A 14236-nucleotide genomic window follows, 5' to 3' on the forward strand; every position below is an offset into this window, starting at 1 on the left:
ATGCTCGTTTTGCTTTGGCAAAAAATGTATTCCAGAGAGCCAGATTTCTTTTCTTCTTCTCGAATGGCTCCCTCGGTCACCTCCCTTATTGAAGCTCGCGAGAGAAGAGCGACCATAATTAGTTACAGTTTCGTCGTTGTAACTGCAATTACAGTTCAAGTAACTGTAGTTAGTCAGTCTCATCAGCCATAACTAATTACGGCTCAAGTAACCGTAAATGGTTACTGTTATTTGAGCCATATTTACAGCTACAGATGAAATAACTGTAGTAATCCTCTGTGGTATCTCAGCTGTAATTAGTTACGGATTATGCGACCCTAACTTATTTATGTTTTAAGGAAAGCGCTTATGAGAGCCCATTGCCACCCCCTTGCGCGCGTCCTTGCAGCCGTACCTGGAGTCGTTTGTGGAGGAAGTGGACAGCCTGTACGGCTGTCTGCTGGTGAGGGGCAAGGTGGCCGTGGCCACCAAGCACTGGCTCAGGCTCAGCCCCCAGGAGACCGTCCTGCTGGCAATGGCCGCCCACGCAGGGACCAAGTGCATTTCCAGAGACCTGCCGGTCTACCTGCCCAACAGCTGCCCGTCGGTGAGTCCTTCTTGTTCCATTCAGTATCGTTTGAGGAGCTGGTCTTTGCATTTATATAATAGAGCAGTGCAGAGGTCTAGAGACTTTGTAAACAATAGGGCACATGTTTGTAATTCAATTAAAAAAACACCAAAAAGAAAAAAAAAGCTTTTTAGCAATTTGGAAAAATTACAATTATGGTATTACAAAATAAATTTTAAGCAAAATGGATTTTTTTTTGTAAAAAATTACAGAACATTTAAAACTGCTTACGTGAAGGAATGCGATAGCATTCGTACACGCAATGTGCCCCGCTGTCCTCTCCAGAGGCCAGCTGCCGGACCAGCCTCTGCGGTGACCGCAAGTGTGCCACCCTTTCCCTTTTACTGGCGTGCGGGCCGCAGTGCCAGGAAGAGGGCTTTTCTGTGGGGTGGCATTCCTTGGAACTATGACATGTCGCAGCCAATGAAGATTTATTGCTCATTTCGCTCAGCCGGAATTTAGGTGCCGTTTTTCGTGGTTACAGACAATGCTGGCTTACACTCCATGGGACAGTTAATGCTTTCGCATTAATATATTTACAGCGCTAGATTTGTTTTTGTTTACAGCTTCCAAACGCGCACACCAACAATGGGGACATAACGCCACCACATGTACACGCCAAGGACAGCGTTCTCGTTGGCCGCCTCTCCTCCCCTTACCTGTCTTCAGCGTGCCTCAGTGCCTTTTTGTGCTCCTTTCCTGCGCATGATTTTGCTATGCGGAGGAGGGGTAAGGAGAGGATGAGAACACTGCCCTTGGCATGTGCATGTGGTGACGTGGTGGTGACGTTATATAGCCATTTTTGGTGCGCGTTTGAAAGGTGTACACTAAAACAATCTAGCGCTGTAAATAATTTTACAAAAAAAATCTCTTTCATGCAAATTATATTTCGTAGTAATATTTGTAATCTTTCCAGGCTGTTTAAAAACATTTTTTTTTTCTTTTTAGTGTATTTTTAAGCATCAATGGATGGCTCAGATCTGCAAAAATAGTGCTTAAACTGGAAGAACACTTTACTTAGGGGCAAGAACAGTTCAGAAAATTTGGGGGCTCGGTGAACCCACAGTGAAACTCTGAGGAACCAGTTTGAGAACTCGTGCTCCAAGGGAACAGCAGCGAAACAATAATGAAACCACATTTTCTCTGAACTCGTCAATATACTCGACATCAACTATTTTGCGCTACTTTGTCGAGGCTAGCGTAGCTTCCACAGTGCTTCATTGCTGACAAAACTAGAGTCCCTGGATGTTTCCGAGTACCAAAACTTTTAAACACAATAACAACTTAATCTTTTTTTTTTTTTTTTACAGTGGTTATTATGACAGCCTTTGTGAACGACGGTGACCGACTTTTTATGGGCAAAAGTTCTAGAAGTATTTCTCGTCAATATCAGCAATTAGAAAGCATGTTTTTGCGTAAAAACAAATGAAAAAAACTCTTTTTGCAGGCACTCTTATTGGAGATTAGTGCAGAATGACAGGAGCATGATGTTGTCATAAATTTTTAGTTCACAAGGTTTTTGGGCACACTATTGTTTTTATACAACCATGTCTCACCGGTGATTTCTGGTAGCACGTCCCTACCTGGGCGCGTCCTAACTTGGTGATAATTTGCGGCACTTCCGCTTGGGAGATAGGGGTTGGCACCCCTGAAACCCCTTCCATCGTAGTATATGTTTTGGCGCCAAAATGGCTGATCAAAGCTAAAATAGAACAGTCACAGCGGACGCTATCGAATGCGATACTCTGGCAACAACCAGTGACTCTAGTCAAAACCACTTGCACGAGTGTGTGCGAACGAAACGCAAAAGGAAGCTACGTGCCCTCGCAGTAGTGAGGCGCAGCGGCGCCGGAAGCTAGGCTAGCTTCGACAACATAACACAAAATAGTTGACGCCGAGCATAGTGACCTGTTGGACTAATCTGGATAAGAGTGCCCATGAAGGATGGTCTTGAGAACAGACTGTTATTCCCGTTCTATTCGTTGTCTTACGAGGGAAGAACTCGGACCTCAATCGAAGTGATCAGTCGCTAGCAACGAGTCTTTACAAGACTGTTCAGTAAGAAATATCTTCTATAGACTCCTTTTTTTACAGTTGCCACCAGGCGGTGCTCCAGTCTTTGACGGCATTTATGCTTTCTAGCACTGGTGACATAAGCAAGCTCGACAGACTCGCAAAGATGAAGCGATTAGAAGTTGCTTGGCTTGCAAGCAGCTGTACATGCTTGTAAACAGTAAAAAGGTCTACAGCGTGACCTTCAAGTCATACTGGCATTTCATTTCTATCTTGCACCAAAGGCTAATGTGTGTTTTTATATATAAAAAATGAAAGACGTTTACAATTCCCTGTAATGCCATATTAGAGTGCAGCTCTTGAGGAGAAGGAAAGGGTATGGAGAGGAGGGTATCCTCTCCTTCTCTGCACCCTCTTCTCCTTTCCCTCTTCTTCCCCCTCCTGCATCTTCCTCCTCTCCCTCCATCCTCCTCCCTTCCTCCTCCTCCCCCTCCCTCCCTCCTTCCTTCCTTGCGACGTCACACGGGCTGCCATTTCTGATCCTAGTGACCCTCGTGAAGGTCGCTTGTGAAGGCCTCGTGAAGGTCACTGTGAAGGTTGTGACGTCATTGTGAAAAACGTCCCATAATGCAACGCGCGGTTACGGCGACGGCGACGCCACTCAAGCCGGAAACGGGCATCTAAGAACTGCGATTTAGAAGTAACTATTGAAAGGAGAATATTATATCCACGTGCTTAACTCTTTTTTATTTCCCAACTGCCGACACCGAGATTACAATGACCGTGTTCCGCGTTTCTCTTTTTTCCGCAGGTTTGCAACAGGCTGGTCACTCTGCAGCTCACACAAGGCGTAGAACTTTGCCTCCTCTGCGGTCCAGCACCGTCCTTAGCGGTACTCGAAGAGGAAGTAAGTCGGGCCACGTGCCAACTTAAAGGCCGACTACGATTCATTTGAGGGAAAAATCTTTAGTGTTATGCAGTGTTTGCATGTGAGGTGGAGAGTCCTTTCTACAGTTGATGCGAGGAGACGAGAATAATGATGGTGCATAGGTTGCCTCACAATTGCACTGGGGATTTCGAGCACCCTGTTAAACTCCATTTGCCCGACGCAGGCCAGTGCTTCGAGTCCAGATGTTATCCCAAATTTTAATTATCTGGCTTCTTATTATAAATTTTATCATTTGGCTCTCCGTATGCTGCGAGGGAAAGTAAGCATACTTGTTTTCTTCACAGAAAAATTATTAGATTCAATTAAATATGATAGTTCCCATGCAATTGTGCTCTTAGAAATAAAACAAAATTGCTCTTTCATCCAATTACTGTGTGATTCAAGTTGTTTTTTGCACCAGTGTTGCTTTAGTGAGGTCTTTCCTAAGCAAGTTTTTCAAAGCGAGAACTACCATTTTTCTCCGTTTTTTTTCTCTTTTCATATGTTTCTAGGTTCTGTTGAACGACTGGTCATATTATGCCCTCCCTATGCATTGCTTGAGAGGTCCTTTAGAGTACATAAATGAATAAAACAATAAAAATTTCGACCACTTTGCGTGGTTGCTGACATTGCATTTTTCTGTCGTTTTTGATCAGGTGTGCCGGTTTTGGAACGATGCCTTTGACTTGCTCAAGTCTGCCTCCAGCTTACACCCCCGCAACTTTCCTCTCTCTTCGTCTTCGGACAAGAAAGTGGTGGCCTTCCCTCCCCTCGACAAGAACATCCTCGGGTAAGGAGGACTGTCCGTAAAGATCCCTAGAGAGGGACGTCTTTGAGGGGAAACTTTTTTTACAGAGGGAATTTCCTTAGAGATAAGCTTCCCTAGAGGAGCACTTTTGCCAAAGAGAACTTCTCTGGGGAGGAACCTCCCCCAGAAAGGACTTTCATACGTAGACTATCTCTAAAGATTACTTCCCTAGAGTGATTTTCCTAGGAGTTATTTTCCTATCATGGGATGTTCCCTAGAGACTGTTTCCTAGAAAGGGAGTTTCCCCAGAGAGAACATCTCTAGAGAGGAACTCCCCCTAGGGGGACTTTCGTACATAGACTTTCCGTGGTGATTAACTCTCAAGGAGTAGCTTCGTTCAATTTACCCACACTGGTGCAGAAAAGTGCAGGGCGGTGTACTTCCGGTCGTATCTCGATACACATACCGGAAGTGCACTGCCTACCTTGTTCGGCACCGGTGCAGGAGGTGCAGGGAAATCGAAGGAAGCTACCGACTTTTCGAGAAAGAATTTTCCTAGCAAGGGACATTTCGTAGAGATTACATTTCCTACAGAGAGTTTTCCCAGAGAGAACTTTCATGCAGAGAGAATTTTCCGAGAAAATATACTCCCTAGAGGGGAGTATATTTTTCTTTTTTCTTCAGCGATAACTTCCCTAGAGAGGGACTTTCTCAGACAGAATTTCCCTAGCAAGGAAAAATTCTCGTTGCTCGAACGGTGGTCTGCGGCTGTTGTTTCAGGTTCTTGCTGATCAACACCAAGAGGCACAAGAGCCTGACGAGCGTTCATCCGCTGGAGGACGAGATAGCGAGGACGAAAGAGGGCAAGTGCATCAGCCTCCGGAGGCGTCAGGAGATGCTCAGGGTGCTATACAAGAGCGTCGTGGGACGCCATTTTCCCGCCTCTCCGCACCAGGAACAGCCTGCCGTTTCGGGTGAGCACAGTGTTGTATGCTGCACGCTGCAGTCAGCATGAACACCTCTCTAATGAAGAATGCTTTTTAATGGAAACGAAATTAGGTTTTGCGTTGCGGTGCAGTCGCCCTAGCCATCTTGTAATGCTGGGCATCAAGTCATGTAACGTGGCGTCACGTCATGCGATCCCGTCGTGCGACATAAGGTCGCACGACGGGATCGTGCGACCTTATGTTGCACGATCTGCCACATGAAGACACACTTCATGTGGCACGACTGTGCCACATGAAGTGGCTTCGCATGGTATTTAGACTCAAAGCCGCGACGACATGCCGCCCAGATTAGCGTATGTGTCGGTAATGCATTCTGTGTATGAAGCGTTCGAGTGGTAGAACAAAGGAACACTTCGTGATGTTTTGCATTCTAGTTATGTGGGTTCATATTGAACACCACATGGTGCCACCTATGCTAGTGCCCCACATAAGCACATTCCACTGCAGTTTAAAATGACAGCTTTTAGGTTGCGAGAGAAAAGTGGGGAAAAACTGGTCGTTGCATGTTCGCGCCGACTCTATAGTGTCTGTGCATGTTGTGGCCAACTGCTCTCCGATTACTTTTATATAGTTCTTTTCTCCATCTCGTATTCACATTAAACTGCAAGGCGACTGGAATGCAGATTCGGAAAGAGATTGCGAGCAGCTTCAAAGATAAAGCGTGTGTGAAGAATGCGGGAAAGTCTAAATAACATTCATAGTGGCGATAGAAAAGTCGGCTGGTCGTTTGAACAATTTTTTGGAGCAAATCACACTCGGTACATTTAGGTTGTTTGTTTGCAGCAAGTGCTTCGAGTGACGCGTCTTTTGTATCGACTCTAGTACTAGGGCCATTTTCGCCTCATTGCACTCCCTACACATTCTAGTTTGGAAACGCTTCTCAGTTAAATTTGCAACACTCGTCAGAAGTCCGTCGGTGTTCGAGCAAAGCTTGGCATGGAGAAAGGGGAAGCCGCAAGCACCGCACGTTACGAGTCTGCAGAAGCGAACAACAATCGGCGGTGTTTGCTTGCAGGTGGCGCGGACCATTCTGCGACGGAAGTCTACACGTGTGCCGAAACGCACAAGAGCTACGCCATCCGGACAGCCGACCACCAACTCTACCTCCTCTTTTCGCCGAGCATACCAACGTTTGCCATGAGGTAGGCCTACAAGCTGGCCCTTTCAAACACCGTCCCCGCGAACACAGCCCAACAACGCTTTCATGTTTTACTCTCGAGCTACGCTGACTAGAATGCGTCTCAAACTGGTGCGTTTAGTGCCTCCCCAAACGTGGTCCCTCGATTTCCACCCGACGACGTCAAAGAAGCGCCTTGCCGCCATCCGCTGCGATTCTAGCGATGGCACGGCAGTGAAGGAGGATGCGGCAAATGCCCGTTCTGCAGCAGCTCGTTCTGCAGCCAGATGGTAGACGGAAATTAAAGCGGACATCCGCTTGCTCTTCTCCAGCTGCCAGGACTGTGACATCCGATGGCGTCACATAATTTTTTGGCGCTTCGGAACCACTTTTGACGCGGGGAGGGGTGCAGTGTGGTAAACACACCAGCCGAAGACGCATTTCTATGTTTTACTCTAGCACAAACACTTCAGTGTTCCAGCTTAAATGAGAGAACGAAGGTTTTCCCGTTTAAATCTTATGCTCTCTCTTACCTTCCCCTAAGAAATGAGTCTTGACATTTCCGCACCAAAATACAGCCGTATTAAATTGTTCCACATATTTTAATATTGATCAATCGAGTTATATTTACACCTCGTTGTGTGCGTGATAATAAAGGGCAACTCCGGTAGAAAAAGAAACCAAAATAAATGACTGGCATCGCTTTGGTGGCTTACAGTATGATCACAGCCGAAATATTACGTAAAAGCTGAATACTCCACTGAAGCAGATTTTAAAGATATGACTGCTCTTAGGAGGCAGCAAGCGGGTTAGCTTTTAATCAATGAACACAGGCGCAGCACTCTCGTGATGTCATGTCACGTCACAGTGGAGCTGCAGTTGATTGGTTGTACCGCATACCGCAGCACTCTTGCGACAACACATTGCGGCCGTACGGCTGATGATCAGTGTTGCCATCCCTTCAGCGGATAGTTACGGTTTTGCCGTAGATACCCAAAACTAAACTTTGAGCCTGCAATATTTATAAAACTACACACAGGATCGAAAAAAAAAAAGTATACCTTGCAATTAAGAGACATGCTTTAGCTGAAAACAGTCATAATCCCAAATTAAAAAAATATTGAATGGAGTTGCCCTTTAAAGGGACACTGACAAGGTATTTATGCTCGCCAAGGTTTTTATTTGTATATGACATGAAAACCAAGCTACCCAGGAAACAGCTTGCGGCAGGAATTCATTTTCTTTCCGCCCAAAAACTGGCGATCGAGAACTGGCCGGTTTGATTCGCGCTCACTCTCTTCCCTATCGTCACGTGCCGTTGTCTATGGTTTAGACACAACTACCAAATAGTATAATTAAACTTGTGGGTCATCGAAAGCACACACACAATAAAAATAGAAATGTACCCATTTCTTGTGGCCTCTAAAAGGCTGCAAATACGCTGTTTGGAATAAAAATAAAGTTGCTCAGCCATGCGACTTCTGCCAACTCTCTCCTCCTCTATATTTCTTCCACCCCAGTCCAGTTTCGGTTCCACGCAGTTTCGTTTTTTTACTTTATTAAAAATATATGTGACACTGTAGCAAGATATTGATTGGTGCAGTCTTCTGACACCATAATAAATCACCTGGCAAAAGATAAAAAAAAATTAATTTTGGGGGTGTCCCTTAAAGTATTTGCCATTTTTTCATGTCGAGGATGAAATGTTGTTTGAAAGGTGTTTATTGCGTCATTTCTTCATGCTTTTGCTACGATAGTCTAATTAGATTTCCCACACTATTTTCCAAATATAATAGAAATAAAGAAACCACACCTGCTCATACTGAGGGGGTTCCAGTGACATCTTAACTGTTGCATACTAATTGGATCTTATTTGTTCCACTAATAGACTGATTTTTGTGAGTCTGTTCATTAAAATACTCATCTTCGTAACCCATTTCCCTTTTCTGCTTCAAACTTTGCAGGTCGGTCAGCCACAAAACTCTCAAGGTCTTGACGACAAACAAAATGTGTGTCCTCTGATGGAGCCAGCCAAGCGGCCAGGGTCCTCGAGAGCCAATCTAGTCTGTGATATTTATGACTGCGTCCTGCGGCGATGCACACTTTGAATGTGTCTACTTACCTCATACAAGAGCTTAGTTAATATATTGCCATCTGTTTTGGAAGACATCCCCCATCCATATGTTTCTGTACCTTAAAAAAAAATATTATTAGCGGTGCCCAGATTAGTTTTGTTGGAAGCGATCTCTATCCAGGGTTGTGTGCTAAAAAGCCACTTATTTTACGCAAAGATATTTTCGCGCAAGACACGCGTTAGAGCACACGCACATGCTACATTATCTTCACATAGTACTTGTTTGTTTCAACCAGAGTTGTGCGAATAGTGACTTTTCAGTTCAAAGCGAATAGTTCTTTCGTACGATTAATCTCGAATCGAATCGAGTAATTTCAAAGCGAAGCGAATGGCTTGCGGCCGTCAATACAGTCATGATAGAGAAACCTTGGAGACTAGGGAAAAAAAAAGAAAAAAAGGACAAACACGACAGGGTCTGGAGGGTTCTCTACCACAATTACCAGCTTACCCTCACCAGTAACTGTTATATCAATAAAGTCACATCTCATTATTATGGACGCTTCCGTTTCCCAGAGAAATCGTCCATAATGTAAATCATTCATTTTATTTTCAGTCTGAATTAAGGCTGTGCTTTGGAGCATTTGAAATTTCGAAATCCTTGGAAAATATTCGAAGCTGCCGAATAGCCCCATTCGATTATACTTTCGGATTGAACATGGCGTTATTGCTTCGATATTATAAAGTTCCGAATATTCGCACAACCCTAGTTTCAACCGAAATCACAGGCCTTGGATGAAGGATAAGAATCTGTTGTTTGATGTGTCATGTTGTAATTTATGCCATACCCATGTTCACAGACAGTATGAGACTCCTCCCTGCCGTTCTAATCCCGTCATTTACCATAGATGTAGTTGGGTTGCTGTACTGTATATGCCAAAATATCTGAAGGTTAGCTTAGTTTTTTTAAACAATCTGTTGCAAGAACGTGTGGACGATGTTGGTAGATTGAGGTACTTCAGTCAAAGAGCTTTCATCAACCAAATGAGTATTTTATTTCTTAATTTCTACTGGCTCTTTATCTTGATCTAGCAGTCTTTCGGAGCAAAGGTTTTCATCCCATTGAAGACAGCTTCTGCTGCATTAAGCAGTTGTCTCCTCTTAAAACAAATGTCACCAAAAAACTCTCAAATCAATGGTACTCAAAGTTTTGCCATCTTGTAGCTTGCAGCAGTTATAAACTGCCTGGTGATGACTACTGCCATCACCAGGCAGGTAAGCTGTCTATTTTAAATTGCCATTGCCAGGCAGGTAAGCTGTCTCTTTTAAATTGCAGTAGACTCAATGAAGATAAAAAAACAAAACAAAAGAAAACTTTCTAAATACTTTACAAAGCTGGTCTCACAATGTTTCCATGTAAAAGCGAGGAATTTTCGTGGAAATTCTTATGTTTGGGAAAATATTTTGCATTTGTTGAGGGCATTTTTAGCATGTGCATTAGACCTGTGATCCCCATGCCTCCAATGAAAGACAAGAGAGAAACATTGATGTTACATGGGTGCTAATGTGTCAACATGAATCGGGAGGTTTTTTGCTCCTTTATGCAAAGTTTTAGCTATATAATATTGATATGTGTCGAGTGTTTTCTTTGTCCTGAAGGCCTTAGGATGTGGTCACAATTGAAGAAATGACAAAATGTTTTGTCTGGCAGCATATTACGATTTCATTGATGTCATGATGCAAGCATGGGGAAGGTCTGTCAGGAAGTGAAGTTACTGCTACTGGAATCAATCCATTTGCTTTTATTACATATACACTACTACTCAGAGACATTGTATTGGCACAAAATGGAAGTTTGGCCAAATTGACAGGTTGTTTTAACTATTTGGCAAAACTTATTTTACAAGCTGCTGTTGCATTTAAGTGTGCCTGCAGTACTGACTAATTTGGATGGTCACCGCTGAGCTGTTCTGTAGAAATCTTTTTTCCGTACTAAACAAACTTTTCAATATTTTTTTTTTTTTTTTGCCTGCAACACCACATTTGCGTCCTTCCACCAAACCCATGTGCCTAGCAACTAAAAAAAGTTTGAGATTATGTCGAAATGGGACATAAAAAACAACTGAAGGGTACAATTTGATGTCATTGTTGTGCAAGTATATCTGGACCCTGTTGTTCCCACATATTTAATCTCATTGTACTAGTCATTTCATGAGACAAGTGAATTAAAATCTAAGTGAAAGCGTCGACTTTCATGCTCTACCAAATCTTCTCTCCTTCTTCCATGTTGACGTTTGCCGAGCCAATAGTCGCTCGGTACTTTTACGAGTACACCACCAAAAACGGTACATCTTTACCTTGAAAGCACAAAACGACATGTATTGCTCTCGACTAAGTTTGTATCACCCAAGCACATGTAATCGGCAAGTGGTGTCATACTGATGTACACTTTGACGGTTATGAATGTCAACGATTCATTCCAAGCTCTATTTAACAAAAGCATGGAAATCGTTTTACGGCCCTTTAACGAAGCACACAATGGTCCATTAGAGGTGAGGAAAAATGATGTACCTAGTATGTGTAGGGGAATGACAATGTACACCCTCCTTCGTTCAGCTTGTTGAGCTTTTCCGATTGGACACGCTTCAACAGGCAAACTCTAGCACGATTGTCATTCACATTACTTTAAAATCTGCTCTATTTACAGTCAAAACACTAGAAGTAAAAAAAATAAAAAGTTGATAACGGCAAATAACATATATTCAAGAGTTCAATTTTACAAGATACAAGAAGTGCTACATCCCAAAATATATTAGAACATAATATTAGGATCAGAGTAAGTGGGTTTCTGAACCCGATATAGTTTCATCATTGGGGTCAATTGCACGCCCGACAGATTTCTCGCAATTTATTCGCACGCCCAAAATTTTCAAAACAAAATTATCGCAAATTATGTCCTCGACCATTGATTCTCAAACTGGGTTCCTAGGCCCCCAGTGGTTTGTTAGAATACCCTCGTGCATTCTCCCCGAATTTCCTTGGCCGCCCCAGCCTCCAAACAAAGTGCTTTCTCATTTTACACACTATTTCAGAAAATCCGAGGCAGCCATTGATGCATAACTATGAGGAAACATTTCTTAGTACATGCATTATCCTTTACAAGGTCTGTAGACTTCTGCGGTGCTTTATTGCATCAATCCTGGGACAGGGAGGGATTTCTAGATATGAAGGAGTTACTCGAGATCAAAAAGTGTACTGCATCAATTCCCAAACTTGAGAATTCTAAAAATAAACAGATTTGCCCTGACAAATGTTTGTGTCTAGAATAATACACCCCCGGTATTTTACGGTAGTCAATAAAAATTTGTCTATTCCCTTTATTGTCGAGTGGGCACCTCTGATGGACTTCAATGCCATAGGTGCTTGCCTCAGACCAAACCCGATTCGAAGAGGCAGCAAAAACCTAGAAGCAAGGGCATGGCAAATTCTTACTGGACAGAAAAAATAGCGGATCACCACGCTTTACAGGTGCGGTGCTCAAACAGTTACCGGTGACCCTACCAGCTCAGATTCAATGGTTCCCTTTTCATTCAGATTTCCCCTTTTTCTTTTTTTTAGTGGCAATTATTTTGTTAATTGATATTTTATTGACAGATTGTCTCGTCGACATTTCACCGACGTACCCTGCAACCGAACTCAACCATCCTGTTTTCGAGACAAACTTTGCGTCTTGCCTGGCTTACAGGGCAGAAAGAGAGGAGGGGGACAGACACTTAAGAAAACACGCCTCAGTGAATCATGTGCTAGCCTTTAGTGGCTTCCGGATTTGATTGCGCACTTACCGTAATATCCCGTGTCATTGCCCACCCCCCCTGCCGCCTGAAATTCATAAAAAAAGAAGTGGGGTGGGCCACGTCTCAATAAGCAAGTGCAAAAAAAAAAAAAAAAAAAAAAAGTTGCTTATTTTTTTTGTTTATATCTAGCGCGGCTGCACAAGAGATACATTGAACTCAAAATAGTTTCATTGTTTTATGCAAAAAATGCTCATGAAAGAATGTTTTACTATCTCAAAGTCCTTTGCTTGCACATGTGCAATGAACACCGTCGATTTGCATACAGTGCAACTGTTTGTTCTGTGAAAGCACATTTCTAACACTGCCATGTTCTCTTTGTCAGTAAAAAAAATAAATAAAGAGTCAACAAGGAAATAGAAAAACCAACCTTCTTATGCCCATGTCCCACTAAAGCGACAGACAGACACAAAAGACAGTGACAAGCCTCAAACCTATGCAGCATGCTCGCGATGGTACCTTTGGCAGGCGTTTCGTCGTTCGGTGCTCGTGAAGTAAGCACGAGCGATTGCAAGCCTGCCAAAGATACCCTCGCGTGCATGATGCTTGCGTTTCAGTATAGCATCCTTTATTCTACAAAGCCTCTCAAATCTCGAAAGACTCTGGTTTGAGGGTTGTCTTTGTCTTTTGTCTCTGTATGTCGCTCTAGTGGGACACGGGCATTAGAGTGTGCCTTGTACTTCGTCACGGACGTCCTCCAACCGCAAGGTCCACAGCCACGTCATTCGGGTAGGATAAATGTTCGCAGATCGCAGAGTCTGCATTGGGGTATTTTTTTTTTTTTTTAGAAATTAATATTTACCAAAAAAGTGGGATGGGCCATGACTCGGGATATTACGGTAGTAAAAAAATATATGTCATCGACGGAACATCTGTCTATGAAACGAGTTTCCACAAGATGCCAGTGTCGATGAAATGTACGTCCATGAAAGGTTGTCCACAAGATGGGTTTTACGAAACATGTTTCAACGAAACAATGCGGACCTTTTTTTTGTCTTCCTACATCACGAAATGAAGCACACAAGCTCGGACGTCTGTACATAGTTATTTATTTGCTTGGCAGGAGCGTGTGATTTTCCTAAAAAATGGGATGATGTCGTGATGCAAAAGCGAAAAACACTCCAAGGCCTTTTTTAATCGTCTGTGGGCTCGTGTCCGTCGCAGACGCCCGGAAATAAGTTACAGCGGTGGCCACTTCAGACGTGCACAAATGCAAACACGATTTGGAGACGACGAGTCTAAACCTCGAGAGTGGACGTGGCAAAGAGAGATGTGGAATCGAGGTTTGCGCAGAGAACAAAGTAACGTCGACAACAGGGTGTAGTACTTGGATGGAATTCGATGCGCAAGCGACGGCTCTAGTCTGCATCAATAAACGAAGCAACAAACGAACGGGACTTGCTTTTTCTTTTTACAACACCGTGTCCACTGTGATTTTCACTTCAATCCCGGGATCTTCGCACCAACCACGTTGGTCTAGCACCCAGCACGACTACGTAAAATCATACACTTTCAAAACGCTTCAAAAGTTTCACATTCACAAGCATCCCAAGCAAACGTGAAAACAACCCGGGGGAATTCAAAACTGCATCACTTTGCGGTAACTCGCACAAAACACAATTCGAAACCTTTTACTAACAACAAACTGAGATCGTTTTCTGTACAATATAATTCGCAACTGCCTCGGTAGAGAGCTGAAACAAGACGACTCTCAATTTTACACGCCAACCGAAGGTGAACAAAAAAATAAAAAGAATCAGGGAACCTTGAAACCAAAGACTGGTGCTTTAAAGGCAACTTGTGCGACAAGTTCTCCACACTGAAAACACGACAGAAAATAAAATACTAAAAACAGGTACTAACAATCCCATAATAGACACATGAAACTCTCCGT

General features: G+C 43.4%; 1 protein-coding gene across 2 annotated transcripts in view; it reads left to right on the plus strand.

Annotated features, from left to right (window-relative positions):
• LOC8051154 (protein fuzzy homolog) overlaps nucleotides 1-11863 on the plus strand; it is a 64602-nt gene extending 52739 nt beyond the window's left edge. For both annotated transcript variants that reach the window (XM_029967854.4, XM_029967855.4), the window contains 6 exons: nucleotides 389-586; nucleotides 3432-3527; nucleotides 4205-4338; nucleotides 5077-5270; nucleotides 6319-6445; nucleotides 8385-11863. In XM_029967854.4, coding sequence (XP_029823714.1) covers nucleotides 389-586; nucleotides 3432-3527; nucleotides 4205-4338; nucleotides 5077-5270; nucleotides 6319-6445; nucleotides 8385-8442 — 807 coding nt within the window. In that variant the 3' untranslated portion in view covers nucleotides 8443-11863. The remainder of the gene's footprint in view (nucleotides 1-388; nucleotides 587-3431; nucleotides 3528-4204; nucleotides 4339-5076; nucleotides 5271-6318; nucleotides 6446-8384) is intronic.
• The last annotated feature ends 2373 nt before the right edge of the window (nucleotides 11864-14236 follow it).

Source organism: Ixodes scapularis, unplaced genomic scaffold (assembly GCF_016920785.2).
Source record: "Ixodes scapularis isolate PalLabHiFi unplaced genomic scaffold, ASM1692078v2 PGA_scaffold7__128_contigs__length_106722199, whole genome shotgun sequence".
NCBI classification, from domain to species: Eukaryota; Metazoa; Arthropoda; class Arachnida; order Ixodida; family Ixodidae; genus Ixodes; species Ixodes scapularis.